The 18,083-nt window shown below is 38.3% G+C and overlaps 1 protein-coding gene across 27 annotated transcripts in view; it reads right to left on the bottom strand.

Moving 5' to 3' along the window:
• Positions 1-5,951: 5,951 nt before the first annotated feature.
• The window catches only part of LOC139480080 (protein starmaker-like), a 102,826-nt gene continuing 90,694 nt past the window's right edge, over positions 5,952-18,083 (bottom strand). For 26 of the 27 annotated variants that reach the window (XM_071263067.1, XM_071263083.1, XM_071263088.1 and 23 more), the window contains 7 exons: positions 17,520-17,787; positions 17,146-17,233; positions 16,792-16,917; positions 15,136-15,311; positions 13,868-13,888; positions 13,229-13,327; positions 5,952-9,826 (listed from right to left, as the gene is read on the bottom strand). In XM_071263067.1, the coding sequence (XP_071119168.1) occupies positions 9,668-9,826; positions 13,229-13,327; positions 13,868-13,888; positions 15,136-15,311; positions 16,792-16,917; positions 17,146-17,233; positions 17,520-17,787 (937 nt within the window). In that variant the 3' untranslated portion in view covers positions 5,952-9,667. The remainder of the gene's footprint in view (positions 9,827-13,228; positions 13,328-13,867; positions 13,889-15,135; positions 15,312-16,791; positions 16,918-17,145; positions 17,234-17,519; positions 17,788-18,083) is intronic. The other variant, XM_071263069.1, reaches the window with a different exon arrangement.

An 18,083-nucleotide genomic window follows, 5' to 3' on the forward strand; every position in this document is an offset into this window, starting at 1 on the left:
TTTCAAGCGGGCAGTAGGGTAGCCTTGTGGTTAAAGTGTTCGCTCGTCACACCGAAGACCCGGGTTGAAGCCCATTTCTGGTGTCTTCCATCGTGATATTGCTGGAATATTGATAAAAGCGGCGTAAAACCTCACTCACTCATTCAAGCGTACAAATAGAAAGCGACAAAACCTTTTCCATAGCCACAGGAAATTTCTGCCACTAACAGAGTCGATGCTTCAGGAGCAATTGTTGTTACCGCTAATCCTCTACTGTTAATCATCCACCTACTATAAATATTTTGCACAATGTTCCTCATTCAGTCTTGCTTGACAACTATAAGGATCTATACCGAAACGTCGCCTTTACAGTATTGAATAAATTGTTATCCATCAATTGTGTCTACTTTGTCATCCGTCACCTTCTATGTAATGCCTAGCAAACAATTCAAAAAGTATGTAATTCGATTGTTGCACTTCTATTGTTTAATTTAATGCTAGTCACAAGTATTTGTCAAATACACATCATTATTCATATGAAATAATTGTTATTTAGTTGTATCGGACAATGGGAATTAAATAGTTACCATAAAGTTATTCTCTAATACATGAGGGGGGCACGGGTGGCCCAGTCGTCTAAGGCGCCGCGATTCGCTGTGCAGAGTTACGGTCTTTGGGCACGCCAGAAACCTATGATTGTGGGTTCGAATCCCGGTTCGCCCCGATTATGTTTCTAGGTTTGTCAGCACCATACCCGTGCTCGTGGGTTTCACCGAAGTGGTAAACGTCTGAGACCTGCATCACTTGGGGCTTTCCTCCCACATTAAGTTGACACACCGTGATATAACTGGCATACTGCTAAAAGCGGCTTTAAACCAAACTCACTCACTCACTATAATACATGAAACGGCTTGTGCACGGAAAAAACTGATTTAAAAGTGGTCGACGTTTAATGCACTAAAGCTATACAGCTATATCTGACGCAATAACAGTATCAGCATGAATAATTCATTTCATTTTTTTCTAAATCCTGTTGGGACCTGGGGTAGAATTGGTCCTCAGCATACCATTGCTTGTCGTTGCCAACACTCGATTTTTTAAAGGCTTGGATTCTGCTGATTGCGATTTAAAACAACATTAACTCCCTCATTCAATAATGAGAACAGATTCGGCAGACTCCGCATATAATTTTACCTGAACTACAGAATGAACAATGGTGTACTACAGGGATAGGTGTTTGCACCGGTCGCGTTAACTGCGAGTTTGTTCGAGGCTGTCTAGAATCATCAAAGCGTGAACGAACGGCGCATCCTTGACAGATTGTACGGCATTAATAACTACGATATAAACAGAAATAGGTAGGACCCTGCATATAATTATAGGATAGGCCTTGAAACAAACGTTTGCTGTACTTTCGACGTGGGATATTTGTAGAAGTGATTAATGATTAACGGTCTGAACTTCACAGGTCATGTGCAACTGACACAGTGACCGACTTGGCTATATTGGATTCCGTCCGTTACTGGAGGATTTTCCTCTTAAGGCACGTCATCCACACATCGAAATCCGTTATGATTAAGCGTGTGACTGACCCAACATGTCAATGACTATGTCTCTCGTGAATGTGAATGTTTCTCCGTACGTGTATATTACTTGTGGGATTGCCGTTACACATCGTTGTTAACACTGTTATTGTAACAACCGTCAGATATCGTCTTCCTAGACTAACATTTAGTACCAGAAAAAAAAGTATAAAGTTAAAAAATATATTTTGAAAACAATCCAAATGAAGCAGGGAATAATGCTAAATTTCAGGAGCTGATCCAAGACTCGCCAAATTATTCTAGGCTCGAGCTGAATTCCTTTTTCAATATATTCGCCAGAGTGAGTGAGTGAGTGAGTATGGTTTTACGCCGCTTTTAGCAATATTAGAGCAATATCACGGCGGGGGACACCAGATATGGGCTTGAATCGAACCCGGGTCTTCGGCGTGACGAGCGAACGCTTTAACCACTAGGCTACCCGACATCCCTATTCTCCAGAGACCGGGTGACTATTGTCTTCCCTGAGTTAACAAGACCAAACCAGTCAAAATTTCATATTAGCATTTAATAGGCATTATGCTTGTCGTAAGAGGCGACTAACGGGATCGGGTGGTCAGGCTCGTTGACTTGGTTGATGCGTGTCATCGATCCCAATTGCGTGGATCGATGCTCATGACATTAATCACTTGATTGTCTGGTCCAGACTCGATTATTTACAGACCGCCGCCATACAGCTTGAATATTGGGGAGTGCGGCGTTAAACAACGCACCAACCAACAAAGGCATTAAGTCTTTTGTAGTAAGACGAATTTCCTGAATTTACGCCGCTCGCCACAGGGGTGACATAAACATTAGTTTAATTGCATAAGCCTGTTGAGTTTCCAGATCAGAGTGGCCTCCACTACATCATGCTTGTGCCAAGAGACGACTGAAATGAGGATTTAGGTGATAAGGGTCGCCCCGTAGTGTGGATCGTTGCTCATGTTCTCAGTCATCATTGTGTCTGGTTCAGATTCGGTGGTTCATAGACCGCCTTGGCATACCTGTAATATAACTGTGGCAATGACCATCATTCATTCGCTCGTGTTTGTTCATGCCTTTGCATGTGTTTGTCACCGGTGGAGCAGGATACGCTCACCCTTTTTCTTCACACTTGGTGTCCTAACTGTTTGATAGTGGTTCATAAACACGTTTGTCTTTTAGCTTGAGACATGCAATGCTTTCATCAGACATTTCTTATGATTTTGGAAAGGGATTTTCCTTTATTGTTTATCATTATCATAATGCACTTGCATATGTAAATAAAAGTTAAATCTACATTATACTTGTGTGAGAACCTTGCGGTTCAATGGACAAGAAAACAATATAACTGTTAATATCTTTATTGACCCACATGGTTGTTTGTTTGTTGTTTAACACCACACTCAGCAATATTCCACCTATATGACGGCGGTCTGTAAATAGTCGAGTCTGGACCAGACAATCCAGTGATTGATATCATGAGCATCGATCCACGCACTTGGGGTTGATGACATGCATTGTAGCCTTTTACGGCAATTCTGGGTTGCTGAAGACCTATTCTACCCTGGGTCTTCACAGGTTTAACCACATGTATCCAAACTAATCATTTGTATTCATTCCTAACTTCAATAAAACTAAAACAGAGATTTTACATCTATTAAAATTTAAGGTATGCCAATCTATTTTCTGGATTTCTAAATTCAAATTCCAGCAAGCTGCTAAAATTGGTAAACCGTTACAGACCCATTATTTCAGCTAATTCAACTAAAAAATTGATCCGACTTGGAGTATTTGTATCTCTACAGTTACTCAATTGCCCGGTATAGTCCTCGCATTGACGCAAGAAAAGTAAAGGTAACTTTCTTTCATCAAACGCGGAAAACGACAAGTCCCACATTCCTGAAGAAACAAGTTCCGTGTTTGCTTTTTAAAAGCTTTTTGTAGGCCATTTGCATTCCTTGAAACTTTTCCAAGAGAGCGTGTTTTTATTGAGGGATATTTGTAGCTTAACGATGCTAGGTCTACTTTCCGCTTGGCATAAGGGTCCACCATGACATGTATATAAAGCACACACAACTAGGTCGTGAACTATAAGTTTACTACATGTACTTGCTTGTTTCTAGGACTTCGGTATTCACAACAGCACAAGGACAATATGTGTTTTCCCATCCTTGATTTACGAGCGGACATGGGTTTCTCACAAAACAGTAATACTGTTGGATATAGGAATCCTTCCAAGTGGTCATAAATACCTCCCGAGTTTCAATATAATGGTTTGTGCTTTTATTTACCCCTCCGAGAACATTCTAAGTTCATTTTATAACGGTCACCGTCCATTGATGAAGAGGTCCACTTACTAAGACGTTATTAGTAACAGATGATTAAGATTCGCCCATGGAATAGATTTATCTAATTGAGCTTCTTGGCATTGCTTACGTTTGTTTGAGAGTTGAAGGTAAAGGTGGGAATGTAATGCTACACGAATAAAGAGTTGTTTATCCATGTTTGTTTACATTTCAACAACGGAAATACTGACATTTGCCAGAAATGCCATGTCGAAGTGACCAAATGCATCAATTTTAGTCGCAACGTAGAAGAGAGGAGTTATTGCATCACTGACATGGCTATATGTATGTGCTGGGCGAGTGGGACTAGAGAAGAATTGGAAGGCAATATGGAGCTGGAAAGGGCATCGTGTCTACTGGCTGACATCATGGGTATATAAGGTTTACCATCACGCAGGGGGTTGAAGGTGGGTTAGAGATGTGTGTTCAACAAGCATATGCGCAGAGTGTTTCTGTGTTGGCCCTGTCTAACGCTGAGTGGGTGGGTGAATTTTCTTTCTTTCTTTCTCTTCGTGAACGGATGTCATCACTGATTTCCAGTGATCCATTCATACAATTTTCACCGATATTTGCCTTCTACACTCAAAACAATCTGTTTCGGTGGATAATCAGATAGCTCCTTTTTATGTTTAACATGAGCAATGTTTCAGGTATATAATGTCGAGCTGTATCTTATCGATTCTGGAATATTGTTTTGTTTGTTTGTTTGTTTGTTTGTTTGTTTGTTTGTTGTTTAACGTCGCACTCGGCAATATTCCAGCTATATGACGGCGGTCTGTAAATAATCGGGTCTGAACCAGACAATCCAGTGATTGACATCATGAGCATCGATCCACGCAAGTGGGATACGATGACATGCATCAACCAAGTCAGCGAGCCTGACCACGCGATCCCGTTAGTCGCCTTTTACGACAAGCATAGTCCCCTTTACGGCAAGCATGGGTTACTGAAGACCTATTCTATCCGGGTCTTCACGGTTCGATTCTGGAATACGCACACCAGTAACTGAAACGATGAACACGTTCCACTCTTTCAGGTGTGATGGCATGCGCGTCACATTGTGCGAACACATTTCACTCATTCGTGTCGGCTCCTCCCACAAACGTGAGAAGCCGGGGACAAGTTCTTGTTCACACTGAAACACACTGACATGTTTTTAAAGCCACTTTGAACAGTACTTCAGTCATACCATGGCCTGTCACGTTGTTCCGGGAAGATATCCTATATAGACTCCGAAAGGTATGAGACAAACTATGAAACATAATCTGGGATTGCAACCGTAGGATCCTGGTACCTTAGGGGATGCAACTCTTCATATCGAATTGCGGAGCCTTAGACGACGCCGCCAACCTACCCACAATGGCGATGTGATATGAGTGAAAGCACTTCTTTCTGTTTTATCATATAATGACGAACACCCAGTAATCTCACCTCGATGCGCACTAGGACACATTATAAAACAAGATTATTACAAACCCGTTTGTCAGATGATTTGTTTAAATTTACATTAAAGGCCTTTTCAATACTCTTTCTCGAAAAAACATCCTGAATTCAGATATTTCCTGTCTTCGTAATTAACCTTTATGTATTTGTATTTGTTAGCATTCGTATTTTATCCTTGCCCTTTAAACAAAAAAATGATACTGCAATGGCAAAAATCAATACTGGATTTCTAAAACAAAACAGAGGTGAGGTGAGGTGAAGTGAAATGGGGTTTATCGTTGCGTCCAAGATTATTGCACTTATATGTACGTGTGTGTGTTTGTGTGGCTGCTTGTACTAGTCCAGACTGACACCGATTTATAGTGCTAGCTCACTGAGATACCATGCCACAGTTTGACATGAATACCCCACTCAAACACAGTATACTGACTCCGAGCCAACCAGTCCTTGTTTTAGCCCCTTAATGCCGAGTACCAGACAGTGTAACAACAAGTACCAGCTTTTAACGTCTTGTTGTATGACGCAGTCGGGGATCGAACCCTGGACCTTCCACTCTCTGGGCGGACGCTCTACCACTAGACCAGGGAGGTGGTCAAAACAAAACAGAGACATGTGAATGTAAAGAGTGATCATTGTTTAATAGGATCTGCTGCTAAGATACAAAAAAGTTACAGTGAGGTCACCCTAACTGACTGGTGGTTGGGAATATCAACATAGACTACATACACTGGTACAAATGATCAAGTTACACTACAATAAAAGATGTTGAAGAAATTCATAACATGAACAAGTAATGGCTCTTTCGAAATTTCTTAATAAATAATTAATATTTGTGGGAAGAGTGTCAAACTAACTTCTTTAAGTTGGTATAATGAACAAGGGAGATTGTTCTATCTTCTCCTGATGATCACTTGCTTGATAACAGTGTTGGTCGACACCAAAACATCACATTCATTGTAGAAATGAAAGAACGTGTAGTGAGTGATTTTGGTTTTACGCCCTTTTTAGCAATATTCCAGCAATATCATGGCGTGGGACACCGGAAATGGGCTTCACACATTGTACCCAGGTCGGGAATCGAACTCGGGTCTTCTGCATCACAAGCGAACGCTTTAACCACTAGTCTACCCAACCATCCATAGAACTCTCTCCCTCGTGTCAGACTAACTTAATACAAACATTCTTTACATAATTAATTAATTCCTTTATTACTCAATAAATGCAATACTATATATATATATATATATATTCACAGTTATAGTAGGGATTCCATGGTACTATGAAACAAAATTTTGACATTGACAATCAGCAGTACAAATTAGTTGATTATTAGACATGTTTAGAACACAATGTAAAACAAAGGTGAATACTCAACAAATAACGTTTGACTGGTACTTTTTAAAAAGTGTAGAAATCGACAAACATATAACTATAGATATCACAATGATGCTTTTGATGAAGTCACAGTGGATGGAATAATATAAACAGTTACTAAGAGTACCTGCTATAAACATTTCAAGCTCTGCAAAATTCTGTACAATATTAAAATCTGCATAACAACATATTCAGTTTGTATATGAAGGCACGTGTTGACAATACTTGTAAGTGCCTTCTTCAAACTATTCCATAACACAAAGTCTGTGGTGGGTGAAGTGACTAAAATAAAATCAAAATATATTTTTAACAAAGAAAATGGGTGTAAATCTTGATCATACAGAAATTTAGTTTTGAAAAGTCATGAACAATATGAAATAACAATGAGAAGCTATGACTAATCAACAAGTGATATCACAATCAAATATGATTAATGACTTCTGTAACAGGAAAACTTTGGAAGAAGAGTTGTGTAATGGACAGAATAATTCATTGTCTAAAATAGCATATTAGAAAAATGTTACTTATCCAAAATGCTGATTCTCAGCTTTGTGAAATTCCTGAAATTTTGTAACGGTAATCTAAGAAATAGTGAATGAGTGAGTGAGTATGGTTTTATGCGGCTTTTAGCAATACTCCAGCAATATCACAGCGGGGGACACTAGAAATGGGCATCAAACATTGTACCGATGTTGGGACTTGAACCTGACCTCCTCTCTAAGAAATTATTAAATGTCAATTACTTTGAGATCAGGAATTCTGTCAGATCTAAAATCTTAACCTCCAAACCTTAGTGTTTAGTATCACCTTTTGCCAGTTAAGTCCAGTAATAAAATCATGTATTAACAGTGATAAGACTCAGTTGATCTAGTTGGTTTGTTGTTTAACGCCGCACTCAGCAATATTCCAGCTATATGACGGCGGTTTGTAAATAATTGAGTCTGGACCACACAATCCAGTGATTGATATCATGAGAATCGAACCACGCAATTGGGATTGATGACATGCATCAACCAAGTCAGCCAGCCTGACCACCCGATCCCGTTAGTCGCCTATGACTCAGTATAGATCAATGACATGTAAGAGCTAAGTTTGGGTATCACAACTGAATCCCGTAAGTCAGACATATTCAAAATAATTCCCTGTATCTGACCTCTCAGAGTTAATGAGTGAAACAGCTTTTATAGCACTATATACAGTATCACAGTTACTTCCTGGCATAGGATAAATCCAAAAGTGAAGCTGTTGATGGACGTTTACAACTTTGATAAAACCCACAAGCATGGGAATGCTTCTGACAACCCAGGGATTAACAGGGTAAATGTGGGATTGCCAATGATCAGCACATCCTGGTACAGAAAAGGGACTCAACCCTGCATAGCGAATTATGTTTTCAATAAATCCACAGACAGGTGTGAGAGTGTACAAAGAGTTACAAAACAAGGTACAGATGTGGTTATTAGAGCAATGTGGTTGACAATTGATAAACAAACACCACAATCATAAAAAAAAGAATTAAACAATTAATAAGCACCTCTCTCCCTTAATTATTTACTTAAGCAACATTTACTATAATGTTATTGGAGTATGATAAAACAAATAATTAGTAGACATAACTGCAACATGCACAACTAGACATGAAAGCAGATTTACAATGTGGTAAATAAAGACAATCTTAAAACTTTACTTAAGTTCAACTTAGTTTGTGCATAATAAACACTGTAAATATATAAAACTGGCACTTCAGCACTTATGTAAATAATAACATGTTGTATATATTTACAGGACAGTAAGGAGTGACTACAGGCACATACAGACAAATCCAAAAATACAAGATGTAACAAGGGCACGGGCCAACTTTTCAAAGCCCAAAGGTCCTATTTAGCATGTATTATGAAACCTGACAATAAACATAATAATCATAATACAACCATGAAATACACGACCATGCAGAGACATAAGAGTCAGTGAAATAAACAAGTGTGACATACATTAGATTTTACATGCCATCATCAAACTATCATATTATTGATTATCAAATATGAAAGTAAAGCATTTTACTTATTTGGTTGACTCAGCAGTTTAGTCCATTATCAAAATATATAGTTATAGTTACTATTATCATGACTAACATGCTCTTCAAATAATTCAGGTAATCAGTATTTTCAAACCCTTTTCATATCAATATATATTTATACAAATTCAAGAAAATAATTCAAAATATTAAAAACAGCTTGTTATAAGGTTGTAATCTGTTGGGATTTTAATGTCACTCTTATGAAAGTTTGGTTTCGCTGTTACAGAATATTTCAAAAGTATTTACAAAATATACATCCACTACAAAAAATCTATACAATTTGTACACAAAAAGTACCATTTACAGGTTGTAATTTTTTTTAAGATGTTCCACAAAATGTATGAATGCACAAGGTATTATACAGTGTATAGAAGCATATGCTCTAGTATAAGGCACAAGAGAGTTGGAGATGAAGTGCAGTTTAAACCATACCTTTCAAAAAGCATCATAAATGACATTTCTGTGCTGCTATGGACATGATGAAATCAACGATGCAATATACCACATAATCTGCCACAAACACTAGACATACTAATGACATTGACAGTACTTCTAATCATGCAATACTCAATATAAATACTTTTTGAAATATAATGCTTCCTCAATACTACATATCTTACAAGACATATCACCACTATAAACTTCCATGAATGGTACTTTTAAAAATAGATATCTTGTAATCTACAATTTATCCTATATGACCATACTCAATTATCTTTCCACACCAATAGAACATGATTTTTCATATCAAATATATATCTACTTTATGCAGTCAAATACTTCAAATCAAACTGATCAGTCTGGAATAGATACAGAATACTGTGCTGGAGAGTCATATCAATGAATAACAGTAAATAAATTACTACATGATGGTACAATTATGCCTAAGACTGTGGTGCGAGAGCTGCGTGTGGGGTCGTCGGCACTTCTCCCGAAGGGTTCAAGGCCGCAAGGTGTTGGTTCCGGGTCAAGGTCAAGTTGATTTTCTTCTGTGTAAGTTCTGCTCGCAAGGCCCGTAGTTCGGCTTCAGCTTGGTTGCGAAGCTGTAAATTAATATATTTGGCTGAAGGCATGGCCCCTATGTTTGATCTTACTTTGCAGCGCCTCAGTTCTCACTGCTCGTAACTCTGCATCGGCCTGGGTTCGAAGCTGCAAAACGGCAAATGGTCTGGTCAGGATGTCATCATGGAGATTGTTTCAACAACCAAATGAAATAAAGTTTATAAAATAAACAAACCCCATGGTGCTCATTTATGGGAAGGCTTTTATCAATTTGACGTTTCAAAAATCACAAGTTGTTCAAAACACCAAGACAATCATGAGAAAATGTTCATATCAACATGCCTATAATCTTTCTGAAAAGAGTACACATTTTAGAAAAATAGACATCCATATAAGCTCAAACAGGTTATATTGGGAAATAAGTGTGACGAAAGGTGCATACAATTTGTTGGTGGTGGGTGAAGTATATTAGTTACCCATTCCAGTGCATATAATCCCTCACAATTTTACAAAAGCATAAGTATTTTCAAGTTTGACATCCAGCTGATAAATGGTTGTAATAATTCTGCTTGAACCTCAAAAGTCAGGTCAAGATGTTTAAGTAAACAAGGTTACAGCCTTAAGATACATGAATTTTATATAAAAACTACACAGATTCAGAAATCCATTCATAGGTAGCGCCAAAGGTAAACATTGAAGCAATGTTTCTGTAAAACCAAAGAAAGAGCTAAGTGCCATCACCAAACGAGAACAGCTGACCCATAACCCTTAGTATCTCTCAGCAGCTGATGCCAGTAAATCATGAATTACCTCCCCTTACCTAAACAGTTTGAAAAGAGGGATCTGAAGACAAAATTCATATCTGATATAAAATCAAATCATTTGATAAGAATTTAGGGATTAAGTGGCACATGTACTTAAATAAATAAATAAATAAATAAATAAATAAATAAATAAATACTTGGTTTCGTCATAATTTAGGTTACATGAGACAGCTGGGGTGGTTTGCAGCAGATTGCCGTGGTGTGTTACAGGCGACAGAGGTAGAGCTACGAGACAAGTGGGAGTGAGGCAGACAGTCACATGATCTGGCGGTGGGCGGGTGGAGGCACACGCAGGTATGATTGTCTGTACAAAGTCAAACATCATGGCGTAAGGACACGCCTTCTTATGCTGCTGAAGTGGGAAGACATGCAGTTAGTTCTTACATCACAAACATCCAATATATATATATATATGTAGGAGATTATTGAAACAGCTGATTATATACATATGTGAGTGACATGCACAATAGTTAGATATTAATATGTTGATCTTTACATATGCAATATTTATATATATAATAAACAAACTGATCACTTATTTTTCTTTAAAATGACAATACATTATTTGGTCAAATCCAGGTCCTTGTATAAATTCTTAATCTCACTGCAATAGAACTTGCGATTATTTGGCTTTTGACACGCTTCTACTACCTTAGCAAATAAACACAATAAGCAACAAAAAACAAGAACAGCTTTGTAAATAGTATCAGTTCTGAAAAATACAATATTAGGAATTATTATCTAGGCCTTATTGTCAATACATTAGGGTGAAATACACTAGCCTAGTAATGATCAACACACGATTGTAAGTTTGAGTTTATTATCTAGTTTCTGAAATGTACATTAGTAAATGATTTTAGTGTTAATGATTTTTTACATAAAGAACTGCATATCGATACATATCATTTCTCAAAATCCAATGGTAAGCCACTTAATTACTAACTCTGAGATAAACAAAACTCCTTCTTATACCATCAACATAAGGCATTCGACTTGAGTATTGACTTTTTTCCACTAAGAAAAAATCTAATATGGATAAAAAATTGATATGTATATACGTTAATATTATTTTCTCAAAAAGGAAATGAAGAAAAAAATGCATAGATATAAAACACAGCATTAATTGATACAAAATGAAGCTTTTTCCTATTTATGCAGCTAATGCACTAACAACCAACTAGCAACAATGAGGTAGCATTATATTGTCCCTCGAGCTCTCGCCTTCATGTATATAACACATCAGAGGATCAGACACTAATGCTAGCTCATATAAAACACAAAATAGAATCATTTCCGAAAAAATGCCCAAAGGATGTTTAAAATAAATTTTAGAATAGAAAATTTCAAGATATTTCAACATAAATATACCAGCATGTATCAAAATATGAAAAGTTGTTTATTTCACTATTCTGAGATTCTGATCCAATGAATCAGGCGTCCCTCACCTATGATTAGCCACTATGCTCAAACAAAATAAATATTAGCGGTAGTACCTCCTATTTCTACCTAATATGGCGTAACTGTAGGCGTTGCTTTTGCAGGAAATCTTGGCATGCTAATTAATATGTTTACCTAGGCAAAGAAAGAAAACAAAGGATTAAGTAAACAGAAACAGAATTAAAATTTAACTAACTATGATGGTTTTTCTATCCATTAATCTCACTGCACTTCTCACATTTTTAATTTCTACTCAAGGATTTACTTTTAAGGATTACAAAATGTGTTAGAATCTACAGGAAAGGTGTCTGGATCTAAAAGCCAGGGTTAGTAATACAACACATTGTGCAAAGGTACTGAGACTATCTTGAATAGTACCCGTGAAGATTCCGGGGTAGAATAGGTCTTCAGCAACCCATGCTTGCCGTAAAAGGTGATTATGCTTGTCGTAAAAGGCGACTAACGGGATCGGGTGGTCAGGCTCGCTGACTTGGTTGATGCATGTCATCGATCCCAATTGCGTGGATCGATGCTCATGATGTTAATCACTGGATTGTCTGGTCCAGACCCGATTATTTACAGACCGCCGTCATATAGCTGGAATATTGCTGAGTGCGGCATTAAACAACAAATCAACCAACCAACCAACCAACCAACCAACCAACTATCCTGAATATACCCTGACCTAACCTTTAACCATATGCTATATTACCGGGTATAGAAACTAACAGTTTTAGTCCACTAGTCCTTATAATGATAACATATAGCAAAACCTTTAAAAAGGGCAAATTTCTACTAATCTTTATGATACCTTAACTATTGGACACTTTTGCAAGGGCTACAGGACTAGTACTAACACTGTATTACCCATGTATTGAACATGATGCATTGAGGCACAATTTACTTATTGACCAACATCACAAATCTATGTGATTTGAACCAAACTATGGAAATATTTAGTAAAATCTCTTTAGAGTGGCCTCTATAACATTAAATTGATAAAGCTCGGAAGAAATCGGAAGAATCATTAATCACCACAATTTGTTATAGACAACTGACAGGACGACATACAACAATGACGTTAAAAGCTTAAGCTTCTAATCCTAGAGATGTACTGAATTTGTGTGCATTGATATTAGTAATGGTGTGTTTCTACATTAATTCCTATGTTAATTTCCTTACCTTCATCTCAGCAGTCAGTTTCATTTTGGCATTTTCCACTCTGCGTCGAAGGTCTTCAATTTCATGCTGCAGTTTAGTGCACTGGATTATGTAGTTATTCTGAAGTGCATGAAACAAACACATGAGTGACAGGTTATTGACAACATGCATGACACGAATAAATTACCCTCGGACATGGTGAGCTTGTGTTGGTTTCTGCAAACAAATTGAAAGAGGTCAAGTTACATGTACATGTATAACCAGTGCGGTCCACCTTTGCCTATACAGTAGAACATGGATGGAACAAACAGGACAGAGGAAATCAGTTCTTGATATACGTTGTCGGTATACACGTGTATATGTTTTCTCTCAGAAAAATACTTATCAGTTCATATACATCAATTCACTGCAGCGATTGTTACTTGTATGCTTTATATAATAATAAAAAGGAAATAAATCGAATTTGTAACTGTTTGATATATCCGTTTGTTCTCTCTATCCATATTCGTTCTCTCTATCCATGTTCGTTCTCGCCGTGTTCTACCACATTCTGGTAATGTGTAAATGTTTGACATCAACTACATACTAACTGTCTATGGAAATGAACTGTCTAGGGAAAGCAATTCCCATGTATAGGATTATGTTTGAGTGAATACATACCACCGACGTTCGTTTCCATCTCTGAAAAGTGTAAGTAGCTGCTAATGTGCATTAATTTAACACATTGCAAATCATGAAATGTACACTATCTGTAGTACATTCGAAACCTATTTCAAAGAGGGAGTGAGTGAGTGAGTTGGGTATAACGCCGCTTTTAACAGTATTCCAGTTACAAATCGGTGTGTCAGCTTAAAACGTGGAAAGCCTGAAGTGATGCAGGTCTCAGACATCACTTCGGTGAAACCCACGAGCACGGGTATGGTGCTGACAAACCTAGAAACATAATCAGGGCGAACCGGGATTCGAACCCACAATCATAGGTTTCTGGCCTGCCCAAGGGACGCAACTTTGCACAGCGAATCGCGGCGCCTTAGACGACTGGGCCACCCGTGCCCCCCCCACACACCTATTTCAAAGAGAAAAGCAAATACCAATTTGGTCTTCAGAAAAGAACAAACATTTTGGATATAGCTAGCCCTTATCCTACCACGTTTTCTTATCACCTTAACCAAGGTAGCCGCTAAATGTCTATCTGTCTGAGTGAGTTGGGTTTACCGCTGTTTGAACAGTATTTCAGTTATATCACAGCATGTCAGCTTTATGTGGAAGGAAAGCCTGAAGTGATGCAGGTCTGAAATGTTTACCACTTTGGTGAAACCCACAAGCACGAATGTGGTGGTGACGAACCTAGAAAAATATTAAGGGGAACCAGGACTTAACCCACTTTCACAGGTTCCTGGCACACTTAAGGTAGACAACTCTTCACAACGAACTGCATCGTCTCAGACAACAGGGCCACCCGCCTTCCCCTGCATGTGTCAGTAACAAGTGTCAATGACCTTGCTCCTACTACAATGATCTATTTCACTGGCTTTTCAGGGACGTATCTTTCATACAAGACAGTAGATATACCACATTTGGTAAAATATCAATATTTCTTCAAGTAATCATCTTATACCAAAATACTAAATGATGGAAGAAATCAGATCAGAATTACACAGATTTATCTAGACCTGCTCACAGACTGATATTCAGCCCCAAATCTGCAGCAAATAATAGTAAAAATTCCCAATTTGAATTTTGATATTTCCCAATTCTTCAGAATTAACCAAAAATAAGAACTTTAAAATATTCAAATTTTGAACAGTATCACAATTTTGTCCCAATTTTCTTGCCAAGGGCACTTGGTTTTGATTCCTACATAAATCCCTTTATCATGAAAGTCATTCTCACTATCAGTATCAATGTCACAGCAGAGAATAACTGACCTTGAGAGACGGTTTCGGTTCTCCCAATCGGATATTCTTCTCCTTTGGTCCCTCCAGCGCGGACATGAGTTTCCTGTGGATGCTGTCCAGTTCATGCTTCAGACGGTTCGTCTGTTCCTCTAATGGAGCAGTCTTTTTCTTCTCCTCAAAGTATCTTTTCTTCCATATATCCCGAGCTGTTTAAAGACAAGGAACAGGATTACAACTATGGTGACCATAAAAGTATTATTTGAAAGACTGTAGAAATAACATATTGATATAGATAGCTTGTTGATATTTTCAATGAAGATATTACCATCAAGGGCCTGGTTAAGTCATTCTAGAAATTGTATTGTTGATATTCAGAGGAATTACCTTAAAATTACACTTGCTTGTCCATGTGATACACAATGCTTGGACCTTAACAGGAGTTTACACACATTCCTACTCTCTCCCTGGCCTTCAATGAATTTTTTTGAAAACTGTGAGAAGGGCAGGTGCTTTTAACCAATGATTAGTGCCATCAGTGTTTTTCAGTAATTCTTTCAAATTATTTTCATCATTATAATGCCTTTTACGGCAAATGGAATCTGTTGTTTTAATTTACACTTGTATATTTTACTAATGTCATGATACCCAGCCAATATAAACACGCTCCCAAGAGTTATGTCCCTTTATATGTGCAGCAGGGGGCTTGGAGTCGTCCCACAGATGACATCCTTACCTTGTCAGCTTGCTGACGGGGTTAACCTCTGTGGTCATGTGGACAAGGCGTCCGACCTTGGATCAGAAGGTCCGTGGTTCGAATCCCATCACGGGACTCGGACATTTTATGGCCACTACATATGCTTCATAATGCTTTGATGCAGATGACACTATAGGTCTGGGCTGGGACAGGTAACTCGGGTACTCGGGTCAGGTGGGTACTGAGTAGGACCGGGGTACCCACAGGCCTACCCGGACCCGTGGTTAGTCATGTGATTATATTGTTTAATGGCAAAATTTATCTGGAACTTTATGGTTACACTATAAGGGACATTGTTCACATTTCTTTCTGACTATGCACACATTCCTTCTGATTTTATATGTTTGTATAAGTCAGCTTCAGTGTACGTATGACCAGATTGGTTTATACATGTGTCTAAATACATTCTGACAGAAGTACGGTCAAATGTTTCCCAATCGGACATTTTGAACCTATCTCTCGAGACCTACAACGTATCCCGGGTAGGGTTGGGCAATAGTGGGTAGGGTACCTGGGTAATAAATTTGGACTCGTCCCAGCACTGGCTGCCATCATTAGTTGTCTGTCTTATCAGCAAGGTACATAATATCCTAAATATGTAGTGTGAAGTGTGTAAACTCAGGAATACTGTGAAGAGTCTGAAGTGAACAGGGATTTGGAGGGTGAGCACTGATTTACATTACACATTTTATTTTTTTTATTCATAGACTTACACTTGATGGGATGGAAACGAACGTCATTATATCAAGAGTTTTATCAAATATATTTGTCATCCAGTTCTTTCAATACGGAAATAGTCCGACTGGTTTGAAGAAAATATGAAATTTCAGTTTCCACGCTTAAAAGAAAAGAGCAAAGATTGTTTTGGCAATGAACATTACATTCGTCATGTGATCAAGACCTGCTGTGAGACAAATATGCCCGCCGCCTACCATGGTTCCTCCTGTTCTGTGTCTTATTCTGCAGCATCTTGGCTTTCTTGACTAGCTCTTCCCTCTCCTTCTCGGTGTGCTTCCTGCCTTCCCGGGCATTCTCGAGCTCCTGCATCAGGCGGTCTCCTGGAACATCGAACAATCTTTCAGCATAGAGTATTACAACTTAGATGGAGGACAGGTTTCATGCTGCATTGAGCAATTTTCCCCACATTACATCAGGGGACGGCAATTATGAGCTTCATACATTGTTCTTATGCAGTGAATCAAACCTGCATGGGTCTTAGGCACAGCGGACAAATTCTTCAACAAAATATTGATTATCAAAATATCAAACAAAAACTGTTGACTTACTTTCTTGCCTTGTTCTCTGCCTGGCCGACTCAGTCTCCCTAGGAGAGCCCATTCTCAGTTCTGGGGGTGAAGGGTACCTGGCCAGCTCCTATAATGTTGAAATTAGGTGTCAAAGATATAGAAAAATACACAAGAGAAAACAATAAGATGCTGCAGTGCTATATAATTGTTGATCAATCTCTGAACTCTCCTTTCAACCATATCATCCAGAAAAGGATAAGTTGACCAACATTCTCAGAAACACATCTGTCACATCTAAACAACATCAAACCTACTTCCATTACTTATTTTCAAGAGGAAAATATTTCCTCCGAAACAGAATTTATTAAAAGGAACTGTGAATGACTTAAAACTGTCAATAATTCTGTTCTCACCTCTTCAGATTCGGATCTCTTCATCTTCTTCCTGTCATCATCATCATCATAATCTTCCTCTCCAGCTTCTTGCCTCTTCTTCCTTGCTTCTTCGTCTTCTCGTCTTCTCCTTTCTTCCTCAATCCAGCGTCGTCGGTATTCACGATCACGCTCCCATCGGTCGCGGTCGATCTGGTCCCTGTCTTCCATGTCTTCAAACCGGAAGGTGTCATCATCATCAATATCAAACTTGTCGTTGGCGAGCCTGTTTCCGAGATCCCGGCGCTTCCTGGAATTTCATGGGACAAATACGATCAGAATAAAAAAGCAGCCCATTAAATAGAGAGTGAGGAGTTATCTTTATGTTGTAGCTGCAATATCTTACACATGTATCATAACATGCATAAGGCATTCTAATGCCAAACAATGCATACTGTTCCTAGCCAAGAGGATAAAATATCGTTAAAAGGTATTTCTTGAATTCACATTGAGTCTTAACCAGAGAAACCGGTTCTTGATATACTGTAAAAAAAACTGGACCAGTGACGTTGAGCCCCAAGTGAGAAACTTACAAGCATCAATCTA

This window comes from Haliotis cracherodii, unplaced genomic scaffold, assembly GCF_022045235.1.
Source record: "Haliotis cracherodii isolate W230 unplaced genomic scaffold, xgHalCrac1.p SCAF_4, whole genome shotgun sequence".
Lineage (NCBI taxonomy): Eukaryota > Metazoa > Mollusca > Gastropoda > Lepetellida > Haliotidae > Haliotis > Haliotis cracherodii.